General features: G+C 40.9%; 6 protein-coding genes across 14 annotated transcripts in view; 2 read left to right on the top strand and 4 right to left on the bottom strand.

Annotated features, from left to right (window-relative positions):
- The window catches only part of kif16bb (kinesin family member 16Bb), a 53011-nt gene extending 50970 nt beyond the window's left edge, over positions 1–2041 (bottom strand). For 5 of the 6 annotated variants that reach the window (XR_006844578.1, XM_046402679.1, XM_046402674.1 and 2 more), the window contains exons 1-5: positions 1908–2041; positions 1763–1826; positions 1570–1680; positions 1333–1449; positions 502–599 (exon numbers count right to left, since the gene is read on the bottom strand). Coding sequence is in view for 5 of the 6 variants with exons in the window: in XM_046402679.1 (XP_046258635.1) it covers positions 502–599; positions 1333–1449; positions 1570–1680; positions 1763–1826; positions 1908–1954 (437 nt within the window). In the remaining variant the exon portion in view is untranslated. Of the gene's footprint in view, positions 1–501; positions 600–1332; positions 1450–1569; positions 1681–1762; positions 1827–1907 lie in introns of those variants that run through there. The other variant, XM_046402676.1, reaches the window with a different exon arrangement.
- A 269-nt stretch (positions 2042–2310) lies between these two features.
- On the top strand, positions 2311–4638 carry LOC124066352 (MAD2L1-binding protein-like). Its single transcript, XM_046402688.1, has 3 exons — positions 2311–2761; positions 3563–3846; positions 3935–4638. Exons 1-3 carry the CDS (start codon positions 2311–2313, stop codon positions 4460–4462), a joined length of 1263 nt encoding a protein of 420 aa, XP_046258644.1. The 3' UTR covers positions 4463–4638.
- Positions 4639–4812: 174 nt separating this feature from the next.
- Positions 4813–7894, bottom strand: LOC124066350 (epoxide hydrolase 1-like). 2 transcript variants are annotated; one of them, XM_046402683.1, is made up of 10 exons: positions 7744–7894; positions 7553–7626; positions 7217–7430; positions 6933–7113; positions 6609–6818; positions 6400–6529; positions 5886–6097; positions 5588–5696; positions 5346–5471; positions 4813–5235 (listed from the first exon to the last, which is right to left on the bottom strand). In XM_046402683.1, exons 2-10 carry the CDS (start codon positions 7573–7575, stop codon positions 5034–5036), a joined length of 1407 nt encoding a protein of 468 aa, XP_046258639.1. In that variant the 5' UTR covers positions 7576–7626; positions 7744–7894; the 3' UTR covers positions 4813–5033. The 2 variants fall into 2 exon arrangements, with proteins under 2 accessions (XP_046258639.1, XP_046258640.1); XM_046402684.1 differs by having other exon boundaries at positions 7553–7819.
- Positions 7895–10978: 3084 nt separating this feature from the next.
- LOC124066356 (kinesin-like protein KIF16B) lies at positions 10979–12478 on the bottom strand. Its single transcript, XM_046402696.1, has 5 exons — positions 12409–12478; positions 12264–12327; positions 12071–12181; positions 11834–11950; positions 10979–11100 (listed from the first exon to the last, which is right to left on the bottom strand). Exons 1-5 carry the CDS (start codon positions 12453–12455, stop codon positions 10999–11001), a joined length of 441 nt encoding a protein of 146 aa, XP_046258652.1. The 5' UTR covers positions 12456–12478; the 3' UTR covers positions 10979–10998.
- Positions 12479–12566: 88 nt separating this feature from the next.
- LOC124066351 (MAD2L1-binding protein-like) lies at positions 12567–15505 on the top strand. 2 transcript variants are annotated; one of them, XM_046402686.1, is made up of 4 exons: positions 12567–13262; positions 14063–14193; positions 14278–14346; positions 14435–15505. In XM_046402686.1, the coding sequence occupies exons 1-4, from the start codon at positions 12812–12814 to the stop codon at positions 14960–14962; spliced, it is 1179 nt and encodes a 392-aa protein (XP_046258642.1). In that variant the 5' UTR covers positions 12567–12811; the 3' UTR covers positions 14963–15505. The 2 variants fall into 2 exon arrangements, with proteins under 2 accessions (XP_046258642.1, XP_046258641.1); XM_046402685.1 differs by having other exon boundaries at positions 14063–14346.
- Positions 15314–18321, bottom strand: LOC124066349 (epoxide hydrolase 1-like). 2 transcript variants are annotated; one of them, XM_046402681.1, is made up of 10 exons: positions 18241–18321; positions 18050–18123; positions 17714–17927; positions 17430–17610; positions 17106–17315; positions 16897–17026; positions 16388–16599; positions 16090–16198; positions 15848–15973; positions 15314–15737 (listed from the first exon to the last, which is right to left on the bottom strand). In XM_046402681.1, the coding sequence occupies exons 2-10, from the start codon at positions 18070–18072 to the stop codon at positions 15536–15538; spliced, it is 1407 nt and encodes a 468-aa protein (XP_046258637.1). In that variant the 5' UTR covers positions 18073–18123; positions 18241–18321; the 3' UTR covers positions 15314–15535. The 2 variants fall into 2 exon arrangements, with proteins under 2 accessions (XP_046258637.1, XP_046258638.1); XM_046402682.1 differs by having other exon boundaries at positions 18050–18128; positions 18241–18305.
- Between the last annotated feature and the right edge of the window lie 50 nt (positions 18322–18371).

Below are 18371 nucleotides of genomic sequence, written 5' to 3'. Positions count from 1 at the left end.
TGCAATTTTTTGAAAAAAATATTCATAATAGCATCGCATGTATAAGAGATAAACTGAGACCTCATGCGTAGATGGCCCTTCATGGCCCTTACCTCCATGCACTATTTTATATAATGTAATAGTTTTTAACACCTTTTAATACATTATGATGAGTAAAATGGCTGTAATAGCACTAAAAGGTTTGTAGTGGTAGCCATTGCTTTTGTCCTAGAGCATTACAATTACTGGTTTAGTCTATTTTAGTGTAGGATTATGATGTTTTTTACTTTGTATTAGATAAAAAAGCAGGAGCATTTCTGTGACTACCAGCTCTATAGGCTTAATATCATAAAATATATCCAGTCCTACACCCCTTGTTGCAAGTTTATATTTTCAAGAACAAAATACCATCCTGAATTCTTGTATGAAAGCTTAACGACTGGTTGAAAGTGAAGAATTTAAACAGTCTTGCACCAACACATTAAGATAAGAAGCATTGCTATATGCGTGATGGTCCCTTACCTGACCTGTGTACTGAATGACGCCGAATCACTCATGCTTCTTCGAGATATCTCACAGAACAAGCCCTCACAGATCCGTGGGATTAAACCTTTATCATCCTGACACATTAAGAGAAGAAAATGATGCATTTAGAGCTCTTCTTACAAAATGATTCGGTTACTCATGATGCACTATTAAATGACAATTTCATTTTGTTCCTATTATGTTCCTTTAATTTGGGTGTCTATACTATGCTGTGACCACAGCTCAGCACATGCAAAGACTGCTGAACAACACAAACAAGAGCTCATCTGATATGGAGTTACTGAAGCATAAAAGCAATTCCACTCTGAGCTGCATGCCCTCTTGTTTTAATTACAAAGTAACAGATAGTAAGCATTAAGAGCCATATATAATTATCTGGGATGTTGACAGCAGTTCTCCTGATGACCTTGCACAAGTCTCCTGGTAGACAAGCAGAAATCTCACTGGTAATGTGAAATTTCCAATGCTGTGCAAGGTGAGGAGAGAAAAGCTGTGGGTTGCTGCCCTCATCACATTTTCTGATTAGTGGGGAGAAACATGGAGATAAATGGAGAGAAAGAGAGGGATGTCTGGTGAGGCTACCATCAGTCAGTTTCTAATTTGGTGAGGAGTAATTTCTATGTGAATGTTGGTTTAGCTCTACAGTATTCCGCAATGTAAGTTGCACAGTGTGATTGCGAATATTGCGATTTTCTGGGTGACCCTGATGACTGAGGGGCTAATTTACAGGGCGTGCATGTATGCAAGCTGAATAGGATATGAAGTAACTACCTCTCAAGATAAATTTAAGGGAAGGGAAGGCCTTACCGTGTGGCCCATCATGGTGTAAGATTTCCCTGAGCCTGTTTGTCCATAGGCAAACACACAGGCATTGAAACCCTCAAATGCAGCTTTCAGGACATCAGACCCCAAGTCATGAAAAATCTAAACCAGCAGAAAAAAAGGTTGTTTGTTAAAGCCAGGTTTTTAAAAAAGACATTGACAGATAAAACACAAAATACTTGTGCGAAAGGTTGAAACTGCTAAACAGAGGAGCACATTTACCTTCTCCTGGGATGCGAACGTGGGTCTGCCTCTGTCAGTTGAATCATATGAGAAGTCAAATGAAAAGATCTTTCCATTGTCCTTGAGCTCATCTCCTCGAACAGGTGAAGGCTTAAGTTTCAAATGCAGAGCCCACGCTTACTAAAACATCACTGAATGCAGAATAGACTATTTTTGTGTTGTGTTCAAATACCTTGCGAATAGATGTAGTGTTTCCCTTCATAAAAACGATCACCTTGGACGACAAGTGCTTTTCTCTGTGGAAAAGTTAGCGTAAGTGTTTGTCTTTTCATTTTTAGAAAGCTTGGAGAAAATGCAAAGCAATCATTCCTACCGACCTTTTGTTCAATGGACGGACTCGAACCGCAACTCGTACTGAAGCCATTATTAACAAAAGTCAGCCACCTCTACGGGCCTGTTTTTCTTTATTTGAAAAGACAACCGTGCAGCGTATATTGCACCTAATTATCACACCTGATCCCAGTTTTCCTTTTCTCCATGCACTACACAAACTGGCCACTGCGATGTACAGGCTACGAATCGATAAACAGTGCCCCGGCCATTTTTTTTTTAAATTAATACTATGTTTTATATTGTTTTGTGAAAGGAAAGGGGACAGTCGTGGTCAAACCGATTTCATGCAGGAAAACAATTTTAATTTTAATTTCAATTTCAATTCTAAAAAAATGTGTAAGCGGACAAACAAAATTTTCAGAGAAATTTGTTTGCGAATTTTTCCCCATGTACGTGAACGCGGCATCGCCATCGTTACACGTTTCCCATGATGCACTGCGGGGAAAACCGGTGAAGATATTCAAAACTATGGCGGAAGACCCGAATATATTTAAACCAACATTATGCTCAGAAGAAGTGGAAAACAAGTCTGTTGTTAACAGACGCAATGAAACACGGAGGTGCCTTTTGTTTTCGTCGGATAAAGACATTAGCACACTGGAGGAACCGAAAGTGACATGTAAAATTGTAACATTACAAAGTGTTCCCGACGATTCAAATTCATGCCGACGTTTTGCGGAAATCGGCCAACAACTCTCACCAAAGGCCATAAACACGTGTGTAAAGGCGAAAAATGGAGTTGAATTGGAAGGTGCCTCACCTGAGCATCGTCTAAATTCAAAACATCATATTTTAGTCAACGCTGAAGACAAGGAAAACACCGCTATGTCCTCAGCAGGTATGTAACTGGCGATGGGGGTATCCATGTTATATCAGGGAGGAGCACGTTTATGAGATCCAACACCAAATTTCAGTATGAAATTGACGAAATGTCAGAAAATATTGTGATCAGTTGTGTGAAAACGCAACATTTTCATTTTCACAGAGGGGAAGAAAGTGCCGAGGTTGTTGTTAACATGCCCCCCTTTTGCTCTCTTAAGTAATGTAGAACTACATTTACAGATCACAAGCTGACATTGTATTTATCATAAAATGTTGTATAGCTAATGCAGCCATGTTATTTTGAGGTAGCAGTTGTAGAAAGTAATTAACCACAATTAGGGAAGTACCGTAACGTTACTTGTACTGTTTTGAGGTACTCTGAGTACTTCCATTTTATGCAGCATCATACTTTCTTTTCCCCTCCATTTCAAAGGTATATACTGAACTTTTTAACCCACTACATGTATCTAACAGCATTAGAGTCGAAATTATTCAACTGACTGATTGATAATCAGTTATTAATGAAGAATCGTTACTGGTTTTAAATAGATATAGCAGAAGATAAAGCTCCAACCGCTGTCTTTTTTCCACTGTTTTTTTATCATGGTTAATTAAATGTCTTTGGGTTTTGGACTGTTGCTTCCTCAAAACAAGACATTTGAAGATGTCATTTTGTACTCATTGCTTACTATTGGGCACAGTGCCTTTATTAGAACAATGGCCTTGCTAGATTTCATCAACATTTAACTAGCTAAAATTGAGCGAGATGGGTCCATTGCTCACCCTAATGACAATATGCTGGTCATCATTTGGACAGATAACACCCAAGAAGAGGACACTTCTGGTCAGTCAAGTTTGCAAGATTCCAATGTGACTGCCAGTAAGCATCACAGTAACACAGAGGACGGTGATGCTGAGGTGAAGAGAAGAGCACAGGAGGAAGGCTATGTGAGTGTGGTCTTCCCTGGCACAGTAACTCAAGAAGGCTGCTGCCGCTTTGTCAGCGAGATTCTCAAGTGCATTCTCTATCAGAGGCAGCAACTACCCATGACATATGACCAGCTGGTATACTCCCAGAAGAAACAGCAAGCCTCAGTGCAGGTGAACGGATTGTCATACTGCACATCACATGTTCATAAATGAAGAAATGTTGTAGATTTGAGATTAACTAAAAGTGTCTGGTTTTTAGGATAAAGACATAGTGGGTCGGAGACCAATGCAGTCTGCAGACATGGATTGGCGCAAGTGTCAACAGACCCTTCAGGAGCTAGAGGAGGTGCTGCAGCAGCTGGAGGTGTTGTTTTCCCTTAGCAGGGTGCCACGTGTGCTGCTGCTAATGGGTGGCTCCCTCATCCTTCCCAAAGAGCTGTATGAGATCAACATGGAGGCTCTGGAAGTAGCTGGTGGAGATCAATGTCTACGAGTATCCTCCTGCTTAAGGCAACTCTTCCGCACTCTTTTCGTAGCTGACCTTTTGTCTGACACCAGACCTGTTCGTTTAATGCCCACCACAGTCTTGGTGCTGGCTCACAGGGATTGCGGTGTAGGTTGGTTCCGCCCTAAACTACAATTCAAAGTGCCAACCCGTATAAAGAACCAGATTATTGCTCTGTCCACTGATCCCAGTACCTGTAAGGAACTAAAGGCAGAGGGTTCAGACTGGCAGGATTATGTGTGGTTTCAGGCACCCATGACTATCAAGGGCTTTGGAAAGTGACCCAAACAGTCTAGGAGTGCATAGAATGAAGATTGGAGCTCTCATTCTGGAGCATGTATATTCAAATGGAATTTTAATGGTGGTTTAAGTGAATTTTAATGAATTATGAATTTAATTTTTTTTGTACTGTTCATTAAAAGTATAATAATTAAAATAATAGTGTGCTTGTTGACATCAGCAGGCTGTTATTGGTTTTTTTCATATATATTCTTGTTTAATACTGAGAGAATGAGTTCTCTAGTTTTTTTGGCATTGAGGCCATTGTGTATTAATGTTTATATTTATGAAGATGGTTTTACATGAAATATCACTAATTCCTAAGGACATTAAACACAGAACATCACATGGAATATTTGTGCAATATATTTTTAATTGGAATGACTTGAACGGTTTAAGGCATTATATTGCATTCTTTAGTCAAGCTCTTGAAAACAATGGATTAAGTATGATCTGTGTATATGTTTACTTTTTTAAAAATCTGGACATGATTTTGACAGTGCTGCAGACACGACTGCAGTAATAAAGAACAGCTGTACCATGATTACATTGGTGTGAGGGTGAATCAATGGGTTCAGAATTTCTCCACTTCTCTGACAAACTGGATAAGATTGTTGGCTAGCAGCTGGGGCTCCTCAAAGGCAGCAAAGTGACCACCTCGAGGCATAAAGGTGTAGGAGTAGATGTTTTTATACTTAGTTTCTGCCCATGACCTGGGGCAATGCATCAGCTCCTCAGGGAAGGCGGCGAGTCCGGTGGGCACAAATATGCCTATCCTAAAACAAAACACGAAACATAATCAGTTACAGCATGATAGGATAGTAAAGTTTTCAGATTAGCAAAATAAAAGATACAGTATTGATAGTAAGTGTGTTTGGCCACATACTTTGCATCTACTCTGTTGTCAAGATTATTCTTCAAGTTCTCCTTGTAAAAGCGCATGGAGGAGACTATGGAGCCTGTGGTCCAGTAGATCATGACATTTGTCAAGAGGTCATCAAGGCTGAATTTCCTGTACGGATGCAGCCATTTAATAATTGTTAACATCCAGAAACAATTACTTGTTGGAAGTATCTCTGTATAGTTGCTGAAAATATTAAAAAGGGAAATAAGAAGTCCCTCTTTTACCTCTCCAGTCCACCATTCACCAGATCTCTGTTCTTCTTTTCAGTCCAGGTGGAGAACTTCTCCAGAATGTAGGCTGCCAAGCCCACAGGAGAGTCATTCACTCCACACCCTGTACACACAAATACACTGACTCAATCTGAACTGAGATTGCAAAATACTTAGAACAATTAGTTTGTCCCAGTTAGCTTGTCTCAGCTTGTCCCTCTTGAGTTCTTTGCACACAGTGAGTTCATCTTTGGCTAGTCAAAAGTGTCAGTATGATCACCCGAATCTGTTTCCTGGTTGTGTATGTCCCCACCTGCAGTGTCTGGTTTAGTGGCTTGGATGTGTAAGTAGCCTGATTCCTCCAGGATTTCCCAGACATTCTTCTCAACGAAAGGGAACAACCGGCGAACATCTTCCCGACTGAGGCCCACTAGGAAGGGCAGATAACGACCAATCACGATGGACAGCAAAACTTTGAACCCCCTTCTTATCATAAACATGTTCAAGTGCAGTCCTTTCACGCACCTGGAAAAGATTGAAATAGATTCCAAAAAAAGGTAATTATTCCCCAAGATTATAGGTTTTAAGACATTTTAATTTATATTGTATATTCAATTTATAAATTCATGGTTTTTTTTGCTGAGGAGGGGTTTCCAGTCTCTAGGAATTTGCAGTGTCAGTTGTTTTATGGTCATTTGAGCACTTTGCACACTGCAAGCACTGTTTCACAACTTACAAACAATGTTTCCTTTTAGAAAGCAAGTGGATGCTGGAAATTCCACTGCAGTGATAAGTTGTGGCAATAAGAGCCTGTTCTGTTGTCTTACCAAGGCTTCATCTGTGCCATGTTTGTGGTGATGAGGGAGCCCCAGTCTCCCCCCTGCAGATAGAACTGGGAGAACCCTAAACGCTCCATCAGTGTCAGGAAAATTCTTGCAGCAGCGAGACTGTCAAATCCTGAAAATATACAAGAAGCACATCTGCACACATCTGTGACTAAAGATGAAATACATACATTAATTCTGAATTTATTTACCTTGTTTACGAGGGGCGTCTGAGAAACCGTAGCCAGGGATGGATGGGCAGATGACCTCAAATGCAAGACCATCCTGGTTCTCTGTGAGAAGTGGCAGAATCTTGTAGAACTCGTAGAAAGAGCCAGGCCAGCCGTGAACGAGCATAAGGGGCAGAACCCTCTGATTCTCACGGTGTGGTGGCCGCACATGGATGAAGTGCACATCCAGTCCTGCAGTAAAGCAAACGCATTGGTGAAAAGAAGAACTAGTAGCCAAAGACCCACATTATCAAGGATTACTCTAAAGCAAAATAAACCCCATTAATCGAGCTGGGGTCTGTGTACCTTCTATTTTAGTTTTGAAGTGTGGATACTTGTTGAGCTCTGCCACCTGCTTTTTCCAATCAAACTCGTTTCTCCAGTAGGAAACCACTTCCCTCAGAGAACTGGAATTGAAGCCGTAATGGAAGCCGCTATCTTCTAAAGGATCATTGTAGCGGAATCTGTCAAGGCGCTCATGAAGGTCCTGTTGAACATAAACAGGTTACTGCCTTATTCCTGACACTTGTATACTACTTTCCCATTGGTGATGAGAGACTTGAAAGGTTTAATTAACTGCTCAAAAGGACCTGAATCTCTTCATCTGAAGTTTGCACTTTGAAGGGATAGATTTTTTCATCCTCTGACAGTGGCTTCTGTCCTGCTCCCCACCAGCCTTTACCAAGAGGAATACTTTTCACTTGTCTTCTTTTGAGCACCAGGTATGTCAGTAGAGCCCCTGCTACCACAGCTGAACCTACTGCAAGCTGCTTTTGGACAGGATCCAAACCAATGACCATGTCCCTGCGAAGTGTGGGAAAATGTGGGAAAACTTCATTTGGAGTAAATAACATCATCACTAATATTTATAACTCTATAAAGTTACAAACAAAGTGACAAAATATTAGTGTCAAATATCTACTTACTTTAAAACTTGTAGTCGTTGCATTGTGCAATTCCAAAGCCGAAGGCCAACGGTGATAGCGCGGTTGATAAAAGTCTGCACTAGGACAGAGGTAAAATATGTTTAATGTTTCCGCACGCCGCTTGTTGTATAAGTTGTATAATATATATATATAAGTTGTATAAAACCACACCAAATCCAGTCACAACGCACCTTGTTTGCTTCCCTCAAAGTGTGCTTTGAGAGATTGGTAGAATTTCTACAGACGGAAGAGCCAGCTGCGGGATTCAACAGCGCACAAAACGATCACGCTCGCGACTGCGCGGAAATCAGACAGTCGGGTTTGTCTCGCAGAGGTTTGTGATTGGCTGCAGAATGTGCCGCTCTCGGCACACAAAACAGCTGTGACGTCGTTGTTTATATAACAGGGAGGAAACGCCTGGTTGTTGTTTTGCAGGGAGTTGGTTGATTACGCATCTCCAGAAACATGGTGTGGAAGATTGCCTTTCCTCTTCTCGCAGCGGTTTTCGCCGTCGGGTTAGGTGGTTTGACTGGGGGCTTCCAAGATGTAGATGTAAACGACGAAGGGGCTCGAAATGCCCTGAATTTCGCCGTCGTCCAACACAACAGGCGCACCAACGATCTGTACCTCAGCCAAGTGGCCGAAGTGGTGAAGGTCCAGAGACAGGTTAGTAACGTTAACGTTAATAACGTTTGATGTGGACTTTTTGATGTCTACAGACTTTATAAAACACCTAGCTAGCGAAATCAAGATATTCCAGTCTATGTGGATCCTGATGTTTTTTATCAGCCATGAACGTTTAGGAGTTACAGAAGGCCTCAACGCCTGCACTCTTTACAGGTTTGTTTTGTTCTCATAAAATAACCTCAGTAAAATAAACCTTCCCGTAAGCATATGCAGTGATTTAACCTTTTTTATCTAACTTGTGCGTGGATCCTAACGTCAGTAGAGATACGCAGTAAAATAAAACAGGCTCTTTGGATCTTTATACATCAATCAGTCTGTAACATTAAAAACACCTGTGCTGCCAAAACAGCTCTGAACTGTCAGGGGAAGAGACATAGGACCTCTGGGGGTATTTTGTAGTCATCGGCATCAGAATGTTGGCTCCTTTGGGTCCTGTGCGTTGAGGATGGGGGCCTCCAGGTGGGGTGTATTTGGTGTGCAGTGTTTACATTGCATTGTAAACAGATGATCTTATTCTATTCAGATAATTGTATTCACTTCACCTGTCAGTGGTTTTAATGTTGAGGTTGACCACTGTATATATGCCATAGATGTAACCTTATTTACGCCAATGTGATTGTATGTCAGCTTGGTTCCCTTAAATAAAGACATTTCATTCACACCTTGTTTTATTCCTGAGAGCCTTTTTACATTACTATCAAAGCTTCGATAGCTTCCACGTAGTAGTTTAGACTGGGTTCAAGTACAGTAATTTTTAATGTCTTTTCTTCTTTTTTCATACTTCTTTAGGGGTCTCAGTGTTTGACTAGTTTAGGTAAACATTAAACATGGATTTAAAGGCTATGATCTTGATAAACAACTTACATATTGCACCTTTTAAGCCTCTATGCCAGTGATAGCAATAATGTGAACATGATACCTCAGGAACACCCAGATGGAATTTCTTCAAATTTTGCACAAACTTCTGCCTGGACTCAAGGATAAAATTATTAGATTGTGAAGGGGAGATTGTGACCACATTTGATATTTGGTCAGATACTGCATTCTAGACACTAATCTTGAGTGTCCACCTTGAAACTGGTTGCATAGATCTTCTGTGCTGCTGAGTTGAACTGTTCTGTTGAACTGTTTAACATGAAGCATCCCCGTTTTAGAATTTGTAGCTTCTCTGCAGCGATCTCCGTAATTGAAGTCTTACAGCCCACTGCAGACTTATTGGTTTTGATAAAGTCCAGCTTCAGATGGTTGTCCTTGGAGTGTATGACTAAATTCTTTATCAGTCACTGCGGACACGACATTAGTCTGGGCGGATATGGATGCAAACTGCAACTTGACTGTGGTGGAGGTATCCAACCGAGGCGATCACTCTAGCTCTATTCTAGTTCTATTATGAGCTAAAGACATTAAATACCAAAAAATGATGTCTTGATGTGATGTACTGTAAATGATACAAAAACAGCGACAAGTCACCAGCTGACCAAAACACCGCCAACCGCCGGTAGCAGCTGTGCCAAACAGCTGCAGCTGCCGCAGCCTGTCCTCGGAGGCGGATCCTATCACCGGAAGCGTTTTCTCTCAGGACATGTACTGGCCTCCATGAGTTCCGTGCAGCTCCTTCCATAGTGGAAAAATCTTGGCAAAAATTACCATGGAACTGAGCGGGGAGCAGCTGAAAAATGCTGAGATCCAGCTGAAAAGATATTTACCTCAGTCACTGCAGGTGTGTCTGTAACCAGTGGGCGATGAAAGCCTATTGCAAATCCACAAATGACTAATATTAGACTATTATTCGACTTTCTTTTGCTTGCTTGACAACACCTGTAAACAGTCGCTGTCTTAATAACTGATTAAACTATTTTTATTTTTATTTTTTTCATTTTTTAAGGTTTACGGTTGTTTGGTCTTAATAAACAGATCAGATCGTGTCAGATCAGACCCTGTAAAGGTATTAGTGGACAGATGGCCAGAGTTCAAGGTCATTGTATGCAAACCCGAATATGAACAGGTAAATACCAATCTAATAATCTATTTTAACCTCACTTCAAGATAAAGTGGCCCTTGGGTGCAAAACACACACACAAAGAGCCTACTCATTAACTGTAAAAGGCATTATCTTTGACTTGTTTTGTTGCTCTTTATTCTGACTGGAGGCCTGAGTCACTGTCAGCAGGAAGCAGGTACACTTGATTTTTTCTCTATGTGCAGTCCTTTTGAGGACACAATGCTTTTGCGTGCACTCATTAGATGTACTTTAGTTCTCTGTGCAATTTTTTGAAAAAAATATTCATAATAGCATCGCATGTATAAGAGATAAACTGAGACCTCATGCGTAGATGGCCCTTCATGGCCCTTACCTCCATGCACTATTTTATATAATGTAATAGTTTTTAACACCTTTTAATACATTATGATGAGTAAAATGGCTGTAATAGCACTAAAAGGTTTGTAGTGGTAGCCATTGCTTTTGTCCTAGAGCATTACAATTACTGGTTTAGTCTATTTTAGTGTAGGATTATGATGTTTTTTACTTTGTATTAGATAAAAAAGCAGGAGCATTTCTGTGACTACCAGCTCTATAGGCTTAATATCATAAAATATATCCAGTCCTACACCCCTTGTTGCAAGTTTATATTTTCAAGAACAAAATACCATCCTGAATTCTTGTATGAAAGCTTAACGACTGGTTGAAAGTGAAGAATTTAAACAGTCTTGCACCAACACATTAAGATAAGAAGCATTGCTATATGCGTGATGGTCCCTTACCTGACCTGTGTACTGAATGACGCCGAATCACTCATGCTTCTTCGAGATATCTCACAGAACAAGCCCTCACAGATCCGTGGGATTAAACCTTTATCATCCTGACACATTAAGAGAAGAAAATGATGCATTTAGAGCTCTTCTTACAAAATGATTCGGTTACTCATGATGCACTATTAAATGACAATTTCATTTTGTTCCTATTATGTTCCTTTAATTTGGGTGTCTATACTATGCTGTGACCACAGCTCAGCACATGCAAAGACTGCTGAACAACACAAACAAGAGCTCATCTGATATGGAGTTACTGAAGCATAAAAGCAATTCCACTCCGAGCTGCATGCCCTCTTGTTTTAATTACAAAGTAACAGATAGTAAGCATTAAGAGCCATATATAATTATCTGGGATGTTGACAGCAGTTCTCCTGATGACCTTGCACAAGTCTCCTGGTAGACAAGCAGAAATCTCACTGGTAATGTGAAATTTCCAATGCTGTGCAAGGTGAGGAGAGAAAAGCTGTGGGTTGCTGCCCTCATCACATTTTCTGATTAGTGGGGAGAAACATGGAGATAAATGGAGAGAAAGAGAGGGATGTCTGGTGAGGCTACCATCAGTCAGTTTCTAATTTGGTGAGGAGTAATTTCTATGTGAATGTTGGTTTAGCTCTACAGTATTCCGCAATGTAAGTTGCACAGTGTGATTGCGAATATTGCGATTTTCTGGGTGACCCTGATGACTGAGGGGCTAATTTACAGGGCGTGCATGTATGCAAGCTGAATAGGATATGAAGTAACTACCTCTCAAGATAAATTTAAGGGAAGGGAAGGCCTTACCGTGTGGCCCATCATGGTGTAAGATTTCCCTGAGCCTGTTTGTCCATAGGCAAACACACAGGCATTGAAACCCTCAAATGCAGCTTTCAGGACATCAGACCCCAAGTCATGAAAAATCTAAACCAGCAGAAAAAAAGGTTGTTTGTTAAAGCCAGGTTTTTAAAAAAGACATTGACAGATAAAACACAAAATACTTGTGCGAAAGGTTGAAACTGCTAAACAGAGGAGCACATTTACCTTCTCCTGGGATGCGAACGTGGGTCTGCCTCTGTCAGTTGAATCATATGAGAAGTCAAATGAAAAGATCTTTCCATTGTCCTTGAGCTCATCTCCTCGAACAGGTGAAGGCTTAAGTTTCAAATGCAGAGCCCACGCTTACTAAAACATCACTGAATGCAGAATAGACTATTTTTGTGTTGTGTTCAAATACCTTGCGAATAGATGTAGTGTTTCCCTTCATAAAAACGATCACCTTGGACGACAAGTGCTTTTCTCTGTGGAAAAGTTAGCGTAAGTGTTTGTCTTTTCATTTTTAGAAAGCTTGGAGAAAATGCAAAGCAATCATTCCTACCGACCTTTTGTTCAATGGACGGACTCGAACCGCAACTCGTACTGAAGCCATTATTAACAAAAGTCAGCCACCTCGACGGGCCTGTTTTTCTTTATTTGAAAAGACAACCGTGCAGCGTGTATTGCACCTAATTATCACACCTGATGCCAGTTTTCCTTTTCTCCATGCACTACACAAACTGGCCACTGCGATGTACAGGCTACGAATCGATAAACAGTGCCCCGGCCATTTTTTTTTTAAATTAATACTATGTTTTATATTGTTTTGTGAAAGGAAAGGGGACAGTCGTGGTCAAACCGATTTCATGCAGGAAAACAATTTTAATTTTAATTTCAATTTCAATTCTAAAAAAATGTGTAAGCGGACAAACAAAATTTTCAGAGAAATTTGTTTGCGAATTTTTCCCCATGTACGTGAACGCGGCATCGCCATCGTTACACGTTTCCCATGATGCACTGCGGGGAAAACCGGTGAAGATATTCAAAACTATGGCGGAAGACCCGAATATATTTAAACCAACATTATGCTCAGAAGAAGTGGAAAACAAGTCTGTTGTTAACAGACGCAATGAAACACGGAGGTGCCTTTTGTTTTCGTCGGATAAAGACATTAGCACACTGGAGGAACCGAAAGTGACATGTAAAATTGTAACATTACAAAGTGTTCCCGACGATTCAAATTCATGCCGACGTTTTGCGGAAATCGGCCAACAACTCTCACCAAAGGCCATAAACACGTGTGTAAAAGCGAAAAATGGAGTTGAATTGGAAGGTGCCTCACCTGAGCATCGTCTAAATTCAAAACATCATATTTTAGTCAACGCTGAAGACAAGGAAAACACCGCTATGTCCTCAGCAGGTATGTAACTGGCGATGGGGGTATCCATGTTATATCAGGGAGGAGCACGTTTATGAGATCCAACACCAAATTTCAGTATGAAATTGACGAAATGTCAGTTGTGTGAAAACGCAACATTTTCATTTTCACAGAGGGGAAGAAAGTGCCGAGGTTGTTGTTATGGCCCCCTTTTGCTCTCTTAAGTAATGTAACTACATTTATTACATTTACATTATTTACAGATCACAAGCTGACATTGTATTTATCATAAAATGCTGTATAGCTAATGCAGTCATGTTATTTTGAGGTAGCAGTTGTAGAAAGTAATTAACTACAATTAGGGAAGTACCGTAACGTTACTTGTACTGTTTTGAGGTACTCTGAGTACTTCCATTTTATGCAGCATCATACTTTCTTTTCCCCTCCATGTCAAAGGTTAATACTGAACTTTTTAACCCACTACATGTATCTAACAGCATTAGAGTTGAAATTATTCAACTGACTGATTAATAATCTGTTATTAATGAAGAATCGTTACTGGTTTTAAATAGATATAGCAGAAGATAAAGCTCCAACCGCTGTCTTTTTTCCACCGTGTTTTTTTATCATGGTTAATTAAATGTCTTTGGGTTTTGGACTGTTGCTTCCTCAAAACAAGACATTTGAAAATGTCATTTTGTACTCATTGCTTACTATTGGGCACAGTGCCTTTATTAGAACACTGGCCTTGCTAGATTTCATCAACATTTAACTAGCTAAAACTGAGCGAGATGGTTCCATTGCTCACCCTAATGACATTATGCTGGTCATCATTTGGACAGATAACACCCAAGAAGAGGGCACTTCTGGTCAGTCAAGTTTGCAAGATTCCAATGTGACTGCCAGTAAGCATCACAGTAACACAGAGGACGGTGATGCTGAGGTGAAGAGAAGAGCACAGGAGGAAGGCTATGTGAGTGTGGTCTTCCCTGGCACAGTAACTCAAGAAGGCTGCTGCCGCTTTGTCAGCGAGATTCTCAAGTGCATTCTCTATCAGAGGCAGCAACTACCCATGACATATGACCAGCTGGTATACTCCCAGAAGAAACAGCAAGCCTCAGTGCAGGTGAACGGATTGTCATACTGCACATCACATGTTCATAAATGAAGAAATGTTGTAGATTTGAGATTAACTGAAAGTGTCTGGTTTTTAGGATAAAGACATAGTGGGTCGGAGACCAATGCAGTCTGCAGACATGGATTGGCGCAAGTGTCAACAGACCCTTCAGGAGCTAGAGGAGGTGCTGCAGCAGCTGGAGGTGTTGTTTTCCCTTAGCAGGGTGCCACGTGTGCTGCTGCTAATGGGTGGCTCCCTCATCCTTCCCAAAGAGCTGTATGAGATCAACATGGAGGCTCTGGAAGTAGCTGGTGGAGATCAATGTCTACGAGTATCCTCCTGCTTAAGGCAACTCTTCCGCACTCTTTTCGTAGCTGACCTTTTGTCTGACACCAGACCTGTTCGTTTAATGCCCACCACAGTCTTGGTGCTGGCTCACAGGGATTGCGGTGTAGGTTGGTTCCGCCCTAAACTACAATTCAAAGTGCCAACCCGTATAAAGAACCAGATTATTGCTCTGTCCACTGATCCCAGTACCTGTAAGGAACTAAAGGCAGAGGGTTCAGACTGGCAGGATTATGTGTGGTTTCAGGCACCCATGACTATCAAGGGCTTTGGTAAGTGACCCAAACAGTCTAGGAGTGCATAGAATGAAGATTGGAGCTCTCATTCTGGAGCATGTATATTCAAATGGAATTTTAATGGTGGTTTAAGTGAATTTTAATGAATTATGAATTTAATTTTTTTTGTACTGTTCATTAAAAGTATAATAATTAAAATAATAGTGTGCTTGTTGACATCAGCAGGCTGTTATTGTTTTTTTTTCATATATATTCTTGTTTAATACTGAGAGAATGAGTTCTCTAGTTTTTTTGGCATTGAGAATGTTGTGTATTAATGTTTATATTTATGAGGATGGTTTTACATGAAATATCACTAATTCCTAAGGACATTAAACACAGAACATCACATGGAATATTTGTGCAATATATTTTTAATTGGAATGACTTGAACGGTTTAAGGCATTATATTGCATTCTTTAGTCAAGCTCTTGAAAACAATGGATTGAGTATGATCTGTGTATATGTTTACTTTTTTTTAAAATCTGGACATGATTTTGACAGTGCTGCAGACACGACTGCAGTAATAAAGAACAGCTGTACCATGATTACATTGGTGTGAGGGTGAATCAATGGGTTCAGAATTTCTCCACTTCTCTGATAAACTGGATAAGATTGTTGGCTAGCAGCTGGGGCTCCTCAAAGGCAGCAAAGTGACCACCTCGAGGCATAAAGGTGTAGGAGTAGATGTTTTTATACTTAGTTTCTGCCCATGACCTGGGGCAATGCATCAGCTCCTCAGGGAAGGCGGCGAGTCCGGTGGGCACAAATATGCCTATCCTAAAACAAAACACGAAACATGATCAGTTACAGCATGATAGGATAGTAAAGTTTTCAGATTAGCAAAATAAAAGATACAGTATTGATAGTAAGTGTATTTGGCCACATACTTTGCATCTACTCTGTTGTCAAGATTATTCTTCAAGTTCTCCTTGTAAAAGCGCATGGAGGAGACTATGGAGCCTGTGGTCCAGTAGATCATGACATTTGTCAAGAGGTCATCAAGGCTGAATTTCCTGTACGGATGCAGCCATTTAATAATTGTTAACATCCAGAAACAATTACTTGTTGGATGTATCTCTGTATAGTTGTTGAAAATATTAAAAAGGGAAATAAGAAGTCCCTCTTTTACCTCTCCAGTCCACCATTCACCAGATCTCTGTTCTTCTTTTCAGTCCAGGTGGAGAACTTCTCCAGAATGTAGGCTGCCAAGCCCACAGGAGAGTCATTCACTCCACACCCTGTACACACAAATACACTGACTCAATCTGAACTGAGATTGCAAAATACTTAGAACAATTAGTTTGTCCCAGTTAGCTTGTCCCAGCTTGTCCCTCTTGAGTTCTTTGCACACAGTGAGTTCATCTTTGGCTAGTCAAAAGTGTCGGTATGATCACCCGAATCTGTTTCCTGGTTGTGTATGTCCCCACCTGCAGTGTCTGGTTTAGTGGCTTGGATGTGTAAGTAGCCTGATTCCTCCAGGATTTCCCAGACATTCTTCTCAACGAAAGGGAACAACCGGCGAACATCTTCCCGACTGAGGCCCACTAGGAAGGGCAGATAACGACCAATCACGATGGACAGCAAAACTTTGAACCCCCTTCTTATCATAAACATGTTCAAGTGCAGTCCTTTCACGCACCTGGAAAAGATTGAAATAGATTCCAAAAAAAGGTAATTATTCCCCAAGATTATAGGTTTTAAGACATTTTAATTTATATTGTATATTCAATTTATAAATTCATGTTTTTTTTGCTGAGGAGGGGTTTCCAGTCTCTAGGAATTTGCAGTGTCAGTTGTTTTATGGTCATTTGAGCACTTTGCACACTGCAAGCACTGTTTCACAACTTACAATGTTTCCTTTTAGAAAGCAAGTGGATGCTGGAAATTCCACTGCAGTGATAAGTTGTGGCAATAAGAGCCTGTTCTGTTGTCTTACCAAGGCTTCATCTGTGCCATGTTTGTGGTGATGAGGGAGCCCCAGTCTCCCCCCTGCAGATAGAACTGGGAGAACCCTAAACGCTCCATCAGTGTCAGGAAAATTCTTGCAGCAGCGAGACTGTCAAATCCTGAAAATATACAAGAAGCACATCTGCACACATCTGTGACTAAAGATGAAATACATACATTAATTCTGAATTTATTTACCTTGTTTACGAGGGGCGTCTGAGAAACCGTAGCCAGGGATGGATGGGCAGATGACCTCAAATGCAAGACCATCCTGGTTCTCTGTGAGAAGTGGCAGAATCTTGTAGAACTCGTAGAAAGAGCCAGGCCAGCCGTGAACGAGCATAAGGGGCAGAACCCTCTGATTCTCACGGTGTGGTGGCCGCACATGGATGAAGTGCACATCCAGTCCTGCAGTAAAGCAAACGCATTGGTGAAAAGAAGAACTAGTAGCCAAAGACCCACATTATCAAGGATTACTCTAAAGCAAAATAAACCCCATTAATCCAGCTGGGGTCTGTGTACCTTCTATTTTAGTTTTGAAGTGTGGATACTTGTTGAGCTCTGCCACCTGCTTTTTCCAATCAAACTCGTTTCTCCAGTAGGAAACCACTTCCCTCAGAGAACTGGAATTGAAGCCGTAATGGAAGCCGCTATCTTCTAAAGGATCATTGTAGCGGAATCTGTCAAGGCGCTCATGAAGGTCCTGTTGAACATAAACAGGTTACTGCCTTATTCCTGACACTTGTATACTACTTTCCCATTGGTGATGAGAGACTTGAAAGGTTTAATTAACCGCTCAAAAGGACCTGAATCTCTTCATCTGAAGTTTGCACTTTGAAGGGATAGATTTTTTCATCCTCTGACAGTGGCTTCTGTCCTGCTCCCCACCAGCCTTTACCAAGAGGAATACTTTTCACTTGTCTTCTTTTGAACACCAGGTATGTCAGTAGAGCCCCTGCTACCACAGCTGAACCTACTGCAAGCTGCTTTTGGACAGGATCCAAACCAATGACCATGTCCCTGCGAAGTGTGGGAAAATGTGAGAAAACTTCATTTGGAGTAAATAACATCATCACTAATATTTATAACTCTATAAAGTTACAAACAAAGTGACAAAATATTAGTGTCAAATATCTACTTACTTTAAAACTTGTAGTCGTTGCATTGTGCAATTCCAAAGCCGAAGGCCAACGGTGATTGCGCGGTTGATAAAAGTCTGCACTAGGACAGAGGTAAAATATGTTTAATGTTTCCGCACGCCGCTTGTTGTATAAGTTTTATAATATGTATATATACGTTGTATAAAACCACACCAAATCCAGTCACAACGCACCTTGTTTGCTTCCCTCAAAGTGTGCTTTGAGAGATTGGTAGAATTTCTACAGACGGAAGAGCCAGCTGCGGGATTCAACAGCGCACAAAACGATCACGTTCGCGACTGCGCGGAAATCAGACAGTCGGGTT

Source organism: Scatophagus argus, chromosome 10, assembly GCF_020382885.2.
Source record: "Scatophagus argus isolate fScaArg1 chromosome 10, fScaArg1.pri, whole genome shotgun sequence".
NCBI classification, from domain to species: Eukaryota; Metazoa; Chordata; class Actinopteri; family Scatophagidae; genus Scatophagus; species Scatophagus argus.
Note: the sequence above shows the minus strand (reverse complement) of the source record. Positions and strands in the feature narration are given on the sequence as shown.

Bases quoted from the DNA above. Each gene is read 5' to 3' on its own strand.
- LOC124066356 (XM_046402696.1), bottom strand. From the start codon at position 12,455: ATGGCTTCAGTACGAGTTGCGGTTCGAGTCCGTCCATTGAACAAAAG. The intron at 12,328-12,408 runs GTCGGTAGGAAT...ACTTTTCCACAG, and splicing joins GTCCGTCCATTGAACAAAAG to AGAAAAGCACTTGTCGTCCA. The intron at 11,951-12,070 runs GTAAATGTGCTC...CTGCTGGTTTAG, and splicing joins CGTTCGCATCCCAGGAGAAG to ATTTTTCATGACTTGGGGTC.
- LOC124066350 (XM_046402683.1), bottom strand. From the start codon at position 7,575: ATGCAACGACTACAAGTTTTAAA. The intron at 6,098-6,399 runs GTAAGACAACAG...AATCTTTTCCAG, and splicing joins ATGGCACAGATGAAGCCTTG to GTGCGTGAAAGGACTGCACT. The intron at 5,697-5,885 runs GTGGGGACATAC...TTGTGTGTACAG, and splicing joins CACTAAACCAGACACTGCAG to GGTGTGGAGTGAATGACTCT.
- LOC124066352 (XM_046402688.1), top strand. From the start codon at position 2,311: ATGTACGTGAACGCGGCATCGCCATCGTTACACGTTTCCCATGATGCA. The intron at 2,762-3,562 runs GTATGTAACTGG...TCATTTGGACAG, and splicing joins CACCGCTATGTCCTCAGCAG to ATAACACCCAAGAAGAGGAC. The intron at 3,847-3,934 runs GTGAACGGATTG...TCTGGTTTTTAG, and splicing joins AACAGCAAGCCTCAGTGCAG to GATAAAGACATAGTGGGTCG.
- LOC124066349 (XM_046402681.1), bottom strand. From the start codon at position 18,072: ATGCAACGACTACAAGTTTTAAA. The intron at 17,611-17,713 runs GTCCTTTTGAGC...TATGTTCAACAG, and splicing joins CTTCAGATGAAGAGATTCAG to GACCTTCATGAGCGCCTTGA. The intron at 17,027-17,105 runs GTAAATAAATTC...GTATATTTTCAG, and splicing joins AGACGCCCCTCGTAAACAAG to GATTTGACAGTCTCGCTGCT.
- LOC124066351 (XM_046402685.1), top strand. From the start codon at position 12,812: ATGTACGTGAACGCGGCATCGCCATCGTTACACGTTTCCCATGATGCA. The intron at 13,263-14,062 runs GTATGTAACTGG...TCATTTGGACAG, and splicing joins CACCGCTATGTCCTCAGCAG to ATAACACCCAAGAAGAGGGC. The intron at 14,347-14,434 runs GTGAACGGATTG...TCTGGTTTTTAG, and splicing joins AACAGCAAGCCTCAGTGCAG to GATAAAGACATAGTGGGTCG.